General features: G+C 37.2%; 1 protein-coding gene across 2 annotated transcripts in view; it reads left to right on the plus strand.

Annotated features, from left to right (window-relative positions):
- pdss2 (prenyl (decaprenyl) diphosphate synthase, subunit 2) overlaps nucleotides 1–15,155 on the plus strand; it is a 72,371-nt gene extending 57,216 nt beyond the window's left edge. For both annotated transcript variants that reach the window (XM_061895747.1, XM_061895748.1), the window contains 5 exons: nucleotides 1,863–1,937; nucleotides 4,938–5,111; nucleotides 7,115–7,246; nucleotides 9,783–9,815; nucleotides 14,730–15,155. In XM_061895747.1, coding sequence (XP_061751731.1) covers nucleotides 1,863–1,937; nucleotides 4,938–5,111; nucleotides 7,115–7,246; nucleotides 9,783–9,815; nucleotides 14,730–14,885 — 570 coding nt within the window. In that variant the 3' untranslated portion in view covers nucleotides 14,886–15,155. The remainder of the gene's footprint in view (nucleotides 1–1,862; nucleotides 1,938–4,937; nucleotides 5,112–7,114; nucleotides 7,247–9,782; nucleotides 9,816–14,729) is intronic.
- Nucleotides 15,156–15,456: the final 301 nt, after the last annotated feature.

Raw genomic sequence — 15,456 nt, forward strand, 5'->3', positions numbered from 1 at the left:
CATTGCCCTATTGCACTTATTTTGCACACACGGTGTGCGTGCGTGTGTGTGTGTGCAGGTATTATTGCACAGGTTAGCATACATAGGTGTGTTAATGTACACACATAACAAAGTGTATGTAAGCAAACAGGGTCACAATACTGGTTTATCACCACCAGCAACACCAACTCCCCCCAAAAACAACCTATACATCAAAAATATAGTTATCAATTACATGTGTTAAATCAGTGGTTCTCAAATGGGGGTATGTGTACCCCTGGGGGTACTTGAAGATATGCCAAGGGGCACGTTAGATTTTACAAAAATATTCTAAAAATAGCAACAATTCAAAAATCCTTTTTAAATATATTTATTGAATAATATTTCAACAAAATATGAATATTAATTCATAAACTGTGAAAAGAAATGCAACAATGCAATATTCAGTGTTGACAGCTAGATTTTTTTGGTGGACATTTTCCATAAGTATTGATGTTTTTGTGAAGAAATGTTCAGAATTAAGTTCATGAATCCAGATGGATCTCTAATACAATCCCCAAAGAGGGCACTTTAAGTTGATGATTACTTCTATGAGTAGAAATCTTTATTTATAATTGAATCTCTTGTTTATTTTTCAGCAAGTTTTTAGTCATTTTTAACCTTTTTCCCAAATAGTTCAAGAAAGACCACTACAAATGAGCAATATTTTGCACTGTTATACAATTTAATAAATCAGAAACTGATTACATAGTGCTGTATTTTACCTTTTTATCTCTTTTTTTTCAACCAAAAATGCTTTGCTCTGATTAGGGGGTACTTGAATTAAAAATGTTCACAGGGGGTACATTACTGAAAAAAGGTTGAGAACCACTGTGTTAAATACACTGTACAATGTATTTAACACATACACATTTAAAAAAAGATTAATTGTAGGAGTGGGGTTTAAATTTTCAACAAACAACTCGGTAGCATTAACATTCAAACGTTAGATGCTACCAGGTCCTAACATGCCGCCATGTGTTTAAATAAAACATCCATCCATCCATCTTCAAGCGCTTGTCCCTTTCGGGGTCGCGGTGGGTGCTGGAGCCTATCTCAGCTGCACACGGGCCAACGCAGGGCCAACACAGATAGACAAACAACATTCACACTCACATTCATTCAAACATTTGTTATGTAAATCAAACATATAGTTGTTAGGTGCCAAAATATACGTGTTTCTGCTTGTTTGCTACTCTTAAATATGCAAGATGCTTTCACATAATGTCCTGTATCATTGATGTAGTGCTATTGGAAAATGCCAGCTCCGTTTGACAGCGCAAACATTTTGCCATGACGTCTGTCTTTTTAACTGTTAAATCATCGCAAAACTTTGGGACCTGTGATCTCTTTCCACCGAGCCATTGTTTTTCTTTGAACCAACCCTGTGTCTGCTGTTCCTGCCACATACACGAAGGCCATATCACCCGCAGTACGACCTGTGTCACGAATGAATGTACTGCTCTCATGTACGCTCTATTGGCTTGGTCTTGTGGAAACAATGTCCATGTATTTTACTCATTAAACAAGTCATTGAAGCAACCAAACACAATCCATCCATTTTCTAAAGCTTGTCCCTCTCAAAGTTTTTTTTCTAATCAAGAAATCATTCCGCTTGTTTCCATTTCATTTGTATTTCCTTGGCCTATGTCTTTTCCCTCAGCTATGGATTGTTTTTGGAATGTTGGGGCGGTAATCAATCAATCAAGCAAAGTTTTTTTTACATAGCCCCTAATTACAAATTCCTAAAAGGGCTTCACAAACCATAATAACATTGTTGGGTCTGTTAAAATGCTAACATTTTAACCTAAATGTCTGCTTTATGTTTTTGTTTTGTTCCACAGGTCGTTGAACTGATCTCCAGTGCCATTGGTGATTTAGTTCAAGGAGTCTACTCTGAGAATTCTAACAACACTGAGGTACAACAAACTGCCTTTATTAATAGTCAATGGAAGGAACATGTAAGCAGTGATACTAGGAAATGTTCCTTTTGGCAAGCCGAACTAGAACATAGTCCTTTGTCTATGAGATGACGACTACAATCTAAGATAATACAGTAGAACTAAGAGAGTCATTTTTATGAAAAATTGAAATTGTTGTTTAGTAAACTTTCACTTTATCGCTTAGTTGCTTGCTTACTAGTGTGTAGTTCAGGGGTGGGCAAACTTTTTGGCTCAGGGGCCACATGAAATTTGACAGACTGGCCGGGCGAACACATGATGCATTTCAAATCATATCATATCTTTTGGAACTCCTAGTAGACTTCCCAAACATCTATTTTCAACAATATCATATCAAAACCACAAAGAAACACAAACATGGTATTACAGCATACTTGCCAACCCTCCCGGATTTTCCGGGAGACTCCCAAAATTCCGCGCTTCTCCCGAAAACCTCCCGAGACAAATTTTCTCCCGAAAATCTCCCGAAATTCAGGCGGAGCTGGAGGCCACGCCCCCTCCGGCTCCATGCGGACCCGAGTGACGTGTCTACAGCCTGTTTTCATGTCCGCTTTCCCACAATATAAACAGAGTGCCTGCCCAATGACGTTATAACTGTAGAATGATCGAGGGGGAGTTCTTGGTTTCTTTTGTGGGTTTATTGTTAGGCAGTCTCATTAACGTCCTCCCAGGGCAGCAACAACACACAACAATAGCAGTCACGTTTTCGTCCACCGTAAAGCAGTTTGTCTGCCGTAAATAGCAATGTTGGGACACTCTTAAACAAGACAATACTGCCATCTACTGTGCATGCATATGTGACAATAACATCTACGGCTTTTAGAGCAGTGGTTCTCAACCTTTTTTCAGAGATGTATTCCCTGTTAACATTTTTTAATTCAAGTACCCCCTAATCAGAGCAAAGCATTTTTGGTTGGAAAAAAAAAAGATAAAGAAGTCAAATACAGCACTATGTCATCAGTTTTTGATTTATTAAATTGTATAACAGTGCACAAATATTGCTCATTTGTAGTGGTCTTTCTTGAACTATTTGGAAAAAAAGATATAAAAATAACTAAAAACTTGAAAAAATAAACAAGTGTTTCAATTATAAATAAAGATTTCTACACATACTGCGGTGAGGTTCCGACTTGTCCAAGGTGTACCCCGCCTTCTCCCCGATTGTAGCTGAGATAGGCACCAGCGCCCCCCGCGACCCCAAAGGGAATAAGCGGTAGAAAATGGATGGATGGATAGCTGTAAATATTCTCCTCCTCTCTTAACAAAGCACCGCCCCGAACCACACCCCTCGCCCAACCCCGACCACACCCCCCACCTCCCGAAATCGGAGGTCTCAAGGTTGGCAAGTATGTATTACAGGGTTAACAGTTACATTCACTTTCAGTGGGAGCAGTATTGTTAATAACCATTTTTTTTGCCAATGTGTCAAAGTCTAGTGTCAGTTTTGTTGTGGTAATTCTCAAACATATCTTTGCTTAAATTTGTTCTAATATTTGGCGGTCCGGATTAAAAAGACCAACGGGCCGGACAAGGCCACTGGGCCGTAGTTTGCCCATCCATGGTCAAGTTACTCTGCAGTAAAAGGTGCACAAAGTGACTTCCTGTTTGGCCACCTGGAAGGGGCTATTGTGATTACAAAAATGTCCAAAATAAGTTATTACAGTAAGGTCTGATAATCCTGCATCCATGAATCTTTAGACCTTCAAGCCTGGAATTTCTCTTGAATTATGATCTGCACTATACTACAAACGGTATATATCCACCTGACTCATACAGTTTATGTGGTTTTGGGCTAAAGAGACTTGCACAACGTGGCAAGCACGCAGGAAGGAATCAATTATAATAACATAACCCCAAAACCCCCGTTATGCAAATGCTGAGATTTGACTTTTCAATAATGTTGGAGGCCTATTTTGCTGAGTAGTTACATGAAAATAACATTTGTATTCATAAGTTGTGGGTTTTTTATGATTGACAGAAAAGGCGTTAATATAACGTGTTGCATTTTGACGGTGTGATTGATTCATGTTTAAAGGAGACAAAACACCAGTCCCGAATGATTAAAGAAGTGTTTTTGTATACCAATTGATATATTTGTGTTGTTTTTGCTAAGTGTATTTTTCAGTTATCATAACCTTTTACATTGTCGCAAAGCAAAAAAAACATCAAGTTTGGGCAATTCTCTTTGTAATCGAGCAGGTCAAACCTGTAAGTCTGCAAATATAAAGAATATAAGGCCATTGAAAATGGCTCGAGATTAAAAATTATAATCATCTGTATGAAAGGGAGGTGTTAAAGAGAAATTGCCTTTTTTTGGTATTTTGCCTTTCGTTCACAATCATTATAGGAGACAAGAATACACGTCTTTTTTTAGGATCCTAAGGATGATAAAACACGCTTGCAAAAGTCACCGTTGTAGTCTTCAAAGCTCTCCAAAACAACTTCAAAACCCTCCATAAATGTTTTATATACACGCTGCAAGTCTATATAAAATGTAGTAACAGACATGTTCATAACAATACATGCTGTAATAGGTTCAATGTTTACCGTATTTTGGTAAAATTTTCCATTACCGGAACTTCTTTCCATAGCAGTGCGCTTCCGACTTCTGGCAACAAATGTTTGTTTCTACTTCCGGAAACAAACATAAGTGGGTTCTATTCATGGCAGACTTGGTAACAGACAACAAATGACCACTATTTTTGGACAAATGAGGATTCACAACTTTATCTTTTTGAACCTGAATGTACAGAGGACGAACTGCAGTGAACGCGAACAGAGGGTGTAACGTATACTATGAATTTTGGGTATTAATAATTGATTGATGTTTTTGTGTAGTGTATAAAATAAATACTAGGTAGTGTGTAATCAGCACCACTGGCATGAACAGTCTGTCAAAGCCGTGTTACCTTTGATCATTGTCGGACAGTGAAAACGTGTCGTCCATGTCTTTTGTAGGACAATAGTATCATCGCTGGTGTTGACACTGTAACATGGGAGGAGCAGACATTCCTTTCTCACGGGGCGCTGTTGGCTAAGAGTTGCCAAGCTGCCATGGAGCTGGCACAACACGACAGCATGTCCCAAAGATTGGCCTACAAGTACGGCAAACACCTGTCTCTTGGCCATAAGGTTAGTTTGACGTTTCAGAGTTCTCACAGTTCTCTCCAATACTTAATTAAATATCAAACCGTCACGACAAATCATGACACTTTGCGGAACATGTTGCATATTCCTGTACACCTCTTCACCATGCGTAAAGCTTACGCAAAGTTTTTCAGACACGGGAATCAGTGACGCCTGATGGTGGATATAAAGCTCATACTCGCATGAAAAAACAAATATGTACGATAAAATAAACAATACACAGTATTTCACAAATACATAACACATATATTTCACAATTGAAGTATTTCCCTAATTTTGTATATATTGTATATTTATTTGTTAGAGCCTAAATGTCGAGATATAAAGCTGCATTAATGCAGATATGCACTTATGATATGGTTGGCCATTGAAGTATTGTTTATTTTGATATTTTTAATGAAATGGCCTAACAATGTTTAAATGGGTCATGAAGTATTTTACTTAATGTGTGACCTCACTTGTTTTTTAAGACTAAAAACTTTAAAATATAGATAGCTGCACATTATTTAGTTTTGATTTTAGGAAATCAATCAATCAATCAACCAATCAATGTTTATTTATATAGCCCTAAATCACAAGTGCCTCTAAGGGCTGCACAAACCACAACAACATCCTCGATAGGGCCCACATAAGGGCAAGGAAAAACTCACCCCAGTGGGACGTCGACCATGATGACTATGAGAAACCTTGGAAAGGACCACATATGTAGGCAACCTTCACGGAGACATGCTGCATACACACATCCACTATGTCAGTGGTTCTCAACCTTTTTTCAGAGATGTACCCCCTGTGAACATTTTTTAATTCAAGTACCCCCTAATCAGAGCAAAGCATTTTTTGGTTGAAAAAAAGAGATAAAGAAGTAAAATACAGCACAATGTCATCAGTTTCTGATTTATTAAATTGTATAACAGTGCAAAATATTGCTCATTTGTAGTGGTCTTTCTTGAACTATTTGGAAAAAAAGATATAAAGATAACTAAAAACTTGTTGAAAAATAAACAAGTGATTCAATTATAGATAAAGATTTCTACACATAGAAGTAATCATCAACTTAAAGTGCCCTCTTCGGGGATTGTAATAGAGATTCATCTGGATTCATGAACTTATTTTTAACATTTCTTCTCAAAAAAAGAAATCTTTAACATCAATATTTATGGAATTTATTTAATATCCGCAAAAAAACTAGCTGTCAACACTGAGTATTGCATTGTTGTATTTTTTTTCACAGTTTATGAACTTACATTCATATTTTCTTGAATGAAGTATTATTCAATAAATATATTTATAAAGGATTTTTGAATTGTTGCTGTTTTTAGAATATTTTTAAAAAATATCACGTACCCCTTGGCATACCTTCAAATACCCGCAGGGGTATGCGTACCCCCATTTGAGAACCACTGCACTATGTAATGTATAGTATTATTACTACCACACCAATATTTTTACAAGATAAACAACTGGGCAAAAAGCAATTTTTTTGTGCCAAGAATCATCTTATGTGCACAAGAGCTTGAACTATTGCTCATGGTACTTGTGTCATGCAGCAGAATCTTTGTTTTGCATTATTTGACAAAATAAATACATTTTGATAATGAATAAATTATTCAGACAAAAACTTGTCAAAAAGGCTAAAATAGAAATATGTATTCTTCATCCCACCAACAGTTCTCAGTCACGGTAGAGCAGGCACTATGATTGGTCAAATATTGCTTTTGAAATTGTTAGCATATTCATGATATAATTAGCATGACCATGCATGGATGACTGTGGGAGGAGTCACTGCAGATGTGATTTATAATGAGAAAAGAGTGTAGAAGTGTGCGCAGCATGCTTTTATAAATGTAATATGTGTGCGTGGGTGCGTTTACATTCTTTACGTTGGAATCCATGCACAATTTTATAAATTGAGTCCCTGGAAAGTAACTTGCATAAGTCAAAACATCATCACTGGGCTTATCAAATTGCCCCACTTTTCCTCTCCGCAGCTACACTCTGACCTGCAGCCATTTGTGAAGAGCAACTTGGGAGAGCATGTGGCCTTCAGTTTTAGCTCCGCGCCAGTGGTTTTTCACCGTGACATTGTTGGCCAGGAGCGATGGCAGCAGCAACTGCACCAGGTACACAAAATGAGCAGGGAGCATGAACTGGAAGCACCTCTTGTATGAGTGAAATCTTCTGTTTGATTATATGAGTATATGTGACGACCGTCTCCAAAGAGAAAGTGACAACCAACCCCAACAGGAATTTCCTGCTAGCATAAAAGTTAACAAATGTGTAACAGCGAGTTAGCTGGCTAATTACAATATAAACTATAACTGACCATGCACACCTTTTTAGTTAACAATTGTTTTGTTAATAAACCCATTGTGTAAGTCTAGAAGACATCGGTTGTCTGACTGAGCTCTTAACTCAAAACAGTTGAAACTGAAATCACTGTTTCCCATTGAAATTAATTAAAATCAATTTTATTGATGTTTGGCCCCCCCAAACAGCACAATTTTAACATGTAACATGCCTTTTAAAAAGAAAAACTAACTTTTACATAGTAACTATTTTATAAAAGCTATAGAATAAACTAAATAAATAATAAATGGGTTGTACTTGTATAGCGCTTTTCTACCTTCAAGGTACTCAAAGCGCTTTGACACTACTTCCACATTTACCCATTCACACACTGATGGAGGGAGCTGCCATTCAAGCCGCTAATTAGCACCCATCAGGAGCAAGGGTTAAGTGTCTTGCTCAGGACACAACGGACGTGACGAGGTTGTTACTAGGTGGGGATTGAACCAGGGACCCTCGGGTTGCGCATGGCCACTCTCCCCCTGCGCCACGCCGTCCCAAACTACACTCAAAGTTTGATATAATGCGGTCTTTGGGGTTCAGGAAATCCCAATGGTGTTATTCTCGAGTTATTTACAACATTTTTTAACCCTTCTTTTTTCAATGTAATACAATAACATGATCCTGATGTATGTGGTGAAAAGAGCGGGAGTTTACAGACTTACCAAGGCATAGTGATAAGGCTGGACAATTGATCAAATTTTGATTTCGATTATGGCTTCCGACGATCATGAAAATGTAACAATAGAAAAAAAATGTTTATTGTGCCGCGCAACGTGCATACAAATTCTGGAGCTTGTAACAGTAAAATGGATGAGTGAGCGTGTGAGTGATCGTCTACTAGAAGTTTGGAATCAGGTTAGTACTTTTAATTTGACACAGCGCTAATCAATAATAACTAAACTCAACAAAAAAGCTGAGACATATATTTGCGCGATGAAGTAACCGCTGACAGAGTCCCTTAATTGGCCAGTCAAACGGAATCTGCTGATAAATGCAAAATAATATCAGAAAAATTGACATAACTGTTAGTGAAATGATGTCATTGTGAGGAGAAGTAACATTTCTTTGGAAAAAATAACGTTTGTTCATCCGCGAAACACATCCTAAGAAAAACAATGTCGAGGCAGTCACTTGAAACAGCGAATAAACTCCGAAGCTAAAGCTATCAAGAACAATCCATACACCCACAACACATGTCAATTGCTTAACGTAGAAACAAGAGAGCAGTCGCAACTTGGGCGTTCAGGCCGCGCTAGCTTTTTTTTTTTTTTAAGTCATCATCTGGTCTGACTGCGCTATTAAAATAAAAGGCATTTAAAAAAGTACCAAACACAAGCATAATGTACTTAAAGCACTTACGGATACATTTACACAATTATTATGCTTTGACCTAAAATATTGGTCAAAATTGTCTAAAGATGTATTACACTAATAAATGTGAAGATTTTTGGATTTTATTAACATATGTGTTTATTTGACACAAAAAGCACACACTACGGTGGTAAGATAAGTGTACAAGGTAAAAAACTTAATTAAAAACAATTAAATGGAATAACTTGATTTTATTGTTTTTTTAAATATTTTTATTGTTTTTTAAATTTACTGTTATTACTATTATTATTTCACTCGTTGAGGTTTATTCATTTGTAATTCATATCTGGGTTTTTTTTTAAACTATATTTAATGTTGAATTTTGGTAGTACAATATATACTGATGATTCCAAATTAATGCATAATCGTGTAAATAATCGTAATGACAATGTCAATGAAAATAATCGTGAATATTTTTTTTGCCATGATCGTCCGGACCTACATAGTGAGTTAAGTTGGTGAGTTCCTGTCTTGTTGACAGTGAACAGTAGCCTGACTGTGTCTTTACATTTTTTTTTAATCCTTCTCTGCGTTGTACTTCTCTCTTGCTTAATTGTTGAGACTGCATACATTTTTCAGTCAAATTTTTGCTCCTTGCCGAAAGACAGCTGTTTTCAATACACTCATAAGTTGAGGTACCACTGCACTGATAAATATTTGCAATTTGATGAGGAAAAACACAAAAAGTCCTCTCACCTCAAATTCAGCCGTCTTACTCCAGAGATGACAGTGAAGGTGAGCTCTGATCTTAATTCCATTAATTTTCATACAATTTGAGAGTTAGCGCCTCTTAATGGTGAGCTATGAGTGTAACTCATGTTTATGGATTGTCACACTATGAAATGTAGCAAGATAAGAGTTTCAGAATGCAGGAAGTGTCATTGGTTGGTCTGCTGTAAGTACTGCTAACTAACCTTTCTTGTTTTTTTTCATCAGGCAAAAACAAGAAACCAGCTTGATTATTCAAAGGTAAGCCTTTTCTTTAAAAAAAAAAAAAGTTAGAACATGTCATTTTACTGTGATGGAAGTGAAGGAATTAACTTTGAATGTCAATGCAATAAAAGACAAGAAGGGGATTGGTGGGTTGCAAAAAAAAAGAGGTGGGATGCTCCAGAGGGGTCGGATGGTGTTTGGGAGGGTTATCTAGTCCTGTCTGAAATCAGAGCAGGCTAGATTAGTTACCAAGGCCTATTTGTGGAGGAGACACTGAGGCTCGAAGACGCATTGTGGGACAATCTCCTTCAGCTGGTAAAGGGCACAAGGGGAGAAGTTTTCATGGAAGGAGTAATGCTGTAATACATTTCAACAAATAAACACAGCAAAAATGGAGCAAAACTGTACAAGGTAAGAAGAAAAGTTTCAAATGTTGATACAGTATTTATAACTATTATTAACACAAAGATTTGTATTTGAATTTGTTTTTAAATAATTAAATACTGTATATTTTAAGTTTATATATATGTACAGTACATATGTATGTATATATACAGTGCCCTACAAAAGTATTGGAGCAGTGAGGCCAATTCCTTTATTTATGTTGTAGACTAAAAACATTTGGGTTTGACATCAAAAGATGAATATGAAACAAGACATCAACATTTCAGGTTTTATTTCCAGGTATTTACATCTGTATTTGATACATATCTTAGAAGATAGCATTATTTGTAATGGATCACAACATTTTTAGGTGAGCAAAAGTATTGGAACATATACATTTTAAATAGATTAAAGTGAATAAGACTTAATATTTAGTAGCAAATCCTTTGCTTTCAATAACTGCATCAAGCATGTGACTCATTGACAACACCAAACGTTTGCATTCTTCTTTTGTGATGCTTTTCCAGGCTTTCACCACAGCCTCTTTCAGTTGTTGTTTGTTTTGTGGGGGTTACTCCCTTCAGTCTCCTCTCCAGCAGGTGAAATACATGCTCTATTAGGTTTAAGTCTGGAGACTGATTTGGTCAGTCTAAAACCTTCCACTTCTTGCCCCTGATGAACTCCTTTCTTGTTTTGGCAGTGTGTTTTGGGTCGTTATCTTGCTGCATGATGAAGGATCTCCCAATCAGTTTGGTTGCATCTTTCTTTAAATTAGCCGACAAAATGTTTCTGTACACTTCCGAGTTCATTTTGCTGCTCCCATCATGTGTTACATCATTAATGAAGATGACGTCCCAGAAGAAGCCATGCAAGCCCAAGTTAAGTTAAAGTACCAATGATTGTCACACACACTAGGTGTGGCCAAATTATTCTCTGCATTTGACCCATCACCCTTGATCACTCCCTGGGAGGTGAGGGGAGCAGTGAGCAGCAGCAGTGGCTGCGCCCGGGAATAATGTTTGGTAATTCAACCCCCAATGCCAACCCTTAATGCTGAGTGCCAAGTAGGGAGGTAATGGGTCCCATTTTTTGATTCTCTGGTATGACTCAGCCGGGGTTTTGAACTCACAACCTACTGATCTCAGGACGGACCCTCTAACTACTAGTCATGACATTACCTCCGCCATGTTTCACAGATGAGCTTGAATGTTTGGGATCATGAGCAGATCCTTTCTCCAAATTTTCGCCTTTCCATCACTTTGGAAGAAGTTCATCTTTGTCTCATCAGTCCATAAAACTTTTTCCCAGAATGTTTGAGGCTCATCTCTGTACCTTTGGCCTGGCCTGCCTATTCTTCTTGCGAATTAATGGTTTGCATCTTCTGGTGTAGCCTCTGAACTTCTGTTCATTAAGTCTTCTGCAACAATAGATTGTGATACCTTCATTCCTGCCCTCTGGAGGTTGTTGCTGATGTCGCTAACAGTTGTTCTTTATAGCTCTCACAATGTTTCTGTCATCAACTGCTGATGTTTTCCGTGGTCTGTTGCTTAGTACACCAGTGTTTTCTTTCTTCTTTAGGACATTCCAAATGGTTGTACTGGCAATGACCAATGTTTGTGCAATGGCTATGATTGACTGTCCTTCTCTCAGATTCACAATTGCTTCTTTTTCACCCATAGACAACTCTCTGGTTTTCTTGTTGGTTCCACCTCTAAATGCAGTCTGCACAGGCAAAACCTAGCCTACCCAATATGAAACTGAGCTCAGACATTCAGTGCTATTTATTGTTTAAATAATCAATGTAATTGGGAGATACCTGGGCAACAAAACACACCTGTCAGTCACATGTTACAATACTTTTGCTCTCATGAAAAACAGATAGGTCCAAACAAAAGGTGCTATCTTCGACGTTGTGTCAGATCCAGATGTAAATACCTGGAAATAAAAGCTGAAATGTTGCTCTCTTGTCCCATATGCATCTTTTGATTTCAAACCCATATGTTTTCAGTCTACAACAAAAATAAACAAATTGGACTCACTGTTCCAATACTTTTGGAGGGCACTGCACTGAATATCAACGTGACCACTCACATTCTTTCATTTTTATGTATTTGGCCCTCAGTGGAACAAGTTTGGAAGCCCCTGATTCATGCACTTAGGAAATTAGACCTTAACTCGTCACCAGTTGTGGAAGTACATTAGGCCCTAATTAATAGAGGTGTCCCGATCTGATATTGATATCGGATAGAAGCAGTCCTGCAGCGTGTTTACTTGTGCAGAACTGGACAGATAGTTGACATCTGCAATGTCCATATTGCAAAACTGTACAGATATTTAACATGTAAATATCCTCCAATAAAGTCCACAAGGTTTTTTTTTTCTTGTATTTTAGTGAAGTCATTTACAAGACGGTAAACATAATAGACTGTATCGTAGTATACTTACAACAAGCAGCTACTGTACACTGCAGTTAACAGCACTAAGTTAGACATATTAATAACTTTCCCTAATAAATAATATTGCGGTCTATTACATGACATTTGTCAATATAAACAATTGACAAGCGTGTCGGCATCATTCAAATGACAGCGTCATCAGCTTACCTTAATGAATTTTTGTGACCACTACGTATCGCCCAAAAGCAAATTTATACTGCAATTTAGTTAAATAGGTTAGTGTTTTTCACACCTACCGTTGTTCTCTGTTCGAGTTATTTCACTTGATCAAGCCTTTTCTAAGATTCCACACTACAAAATAATAAAAGTATGCACTATGATTACTGCTGATATTGTATCGGATTATTCGGCATCGGCTACACTCAAGGCTACAATATTGCTATCAGAAGTGAAAAAGTTTTATCTGAACACCCATACTGATTACACAAAAATGATTTAGCAAACAAAAATCAGGGTTTTTTTTTGGGTTTTTTTTTTTAAGTGCCACGCAGATTCCCCTTCCAAAACAGCTGCAACAGTGCCTAAAGACACCTCTTATGTATAATTTTGTCTATCTTCAGTTAATTTGAATAGTCATATTGCACTTAAGAATATGTAATTAATATGATCATTGCTATGTTGATTTATTGCATTGAGTTGTGTGAAGTGACATAATAGATCCACAGGTGTCACTCATTTGGATAACTGGACAGGAAACCAAAAAAATAAATATAAGTTTCTATAAGTAGTGACCTTTTGAACACATTAATTGAGTGTGAATGTTGTAAATTGAAGAAAAGGAAACCAAATGCTTCATTCATCCTTTTATTAAGATCTTAATGGCTGACTCTCCTCAGACACGGTTTTGTGCATACTTTGCCCGCTTTATTTTAAAGCGTCTTATCGATAGTCTGACTCTGCGTATTTTGGGGTCAGAAATTAAAGTTGTGGGAGTAACACTAAACGTCCACTTTGCTCCAGAAGCTCGTTATTTCGATCAGCTGTCCATTCATCACCTACAGTACAGGCCAAAAGTTTGGACACACCTTCTCACTCTCGTTTTTTTATTTTTATGACTATTAACATTGTAAATTGTCACTGAAGGCATCAAAACTATGACACCTGTGAAGTGAAAACCATTTCAGGTGACTACCTCTTGAAGCTCATCGAGAGAATGCCAAGAGTGTGCAAAGCAGTAATCAGAGCAAAGGGGTCTGTTTTAAAGAAACTAGAATACAAAACATGTTTTGAGTTGTTTCACCTTTTTTGGAAAGTACATAACTCCACATGTGTTCATTCATAGTTCCGATGCCTTCAGTGATAATCTACAATGTAAATAGTCATGAAAATAAAGAAAACCCATTGAATGAGAAGGTGTGTCCAAACTTGGCCTGTACTGTACATGACCATGTGCAAAAGTTGTGTCTTTGAACGATGATAGTCAATGAAAAAATAAATAATAATAATTTTACTCACTTAAAAATTTGGACCAAAAATCTATGAGTTTTTGGTGAGGCGAATGCTGACTGGCTAATATTCTTTGTATCTTGCATATTGCCTGCAGTGAAGTAAGAATGACTGGACATTTGGCTATGTTTTGCCAAGCAGATGGTGATAAGTGTGTGTGCAAAATAATTATATAACTTAAATATGCAGACAAGGTAAGGTTAACCTCAAAATCTGCTCTTTATTCTTAGTTTTTTGATTAAATGCACACAGGGCTTGCTTACCTCTTAAATTTATGCGCTATAAGAAATGCCTCAACATCAACATCCTACTCACTATGTGAATTAAAGTGCTTAGTCCAGACTGATTTAATGTATTTTAAACATTCCTCATACTTTTTATGAGTGTTTGGCCTTTCCCTTTTTGTGTCTGTACAAATTCATGTTGTCTTATTGAAATGGCATACACAAAAAATGAACTGTACTGGATCTTCTACAAGCTAGGATCAATATATTGTAAAAAGCATGTTTCGCATCATAAAACTAAGTCATTTTAATCGATTTTATGTCATGATTATTGTTTTGTTCACTGTGTAAGATTTGTTCTCGCGCTGTGCCTGCTTGTGTCAGAGCAACACCAGTGACACAAACGTGACAAGTTAAAGTGTGTTTTGATCTCTTAACAGCTTTTGGCGACGGTGAAATCGGAGAAAGGCGTGAGCTCGGCAGTCAATTTATGCTGTTACCATGGCAACAAGGCTCTGGAGGCCATTCAGGCTTTCCCCTCCTCCGAGGCTCGATCGGCTTTGGAAAACATCGCCTCAGCCGTCACCAAATTCTGACCTGGATTCACTGAAATGTACAAACACAACCACACTTTGTGACTGGTGCTATTCCTCGTGCAGAGGCTAGAAAATGGGAGCCACAGAAGAGATGACATGACTAACAAAATGTTTTCGTTAAAAAGTCATGTAAAAAAATACAAAACTAATTTTTTTTAAATAATTAACCAAACCAAATGCTCTCTTATGGACTAAAATCTTCTCTTCAATTTTATGAATGGCTACAACAGTATCATTCTTTTATTCCAAAAATAAAAACACCTTATTTTAGTTCATTGTCATGCTCTGAGTTACCTCCCGTCCTTCATTCTGTTTACTATTACCTTGCTTATTAATAGCAATGAAAAAATGGCGCCTCAGTGAGTGTGTAGCACACTCACTTGCTGTATGGACACTGCACGGACAGTGTTGCTGTTTCACAATGGCATCATCTGCTGGATTAAACAAAGTCACTACATTCGACCTGCAAATTTAATTACCTTTTGTATTCAACAAATACTTGTCATATTATGTCAAGTGAGACACTGAAAAGATGTGGTATTGTTTGGGCTATGACCGATTTGGACGAGTT

This window comes from Nerophis ophidion, linkage group LG03 (assembly GCF_033978795.1).
Source record: "Nerophis ophidion isolate RoL-2023_Sa linkage group LG03, RoL_Noph_v1.0, whole genome shotgun sequence".
NCBI lineage: Eukaryota > Metazoa > Chordata > Actinopteri > Syngnathiformes > Syngnathidae > Nerophis > Nerophis ophidion.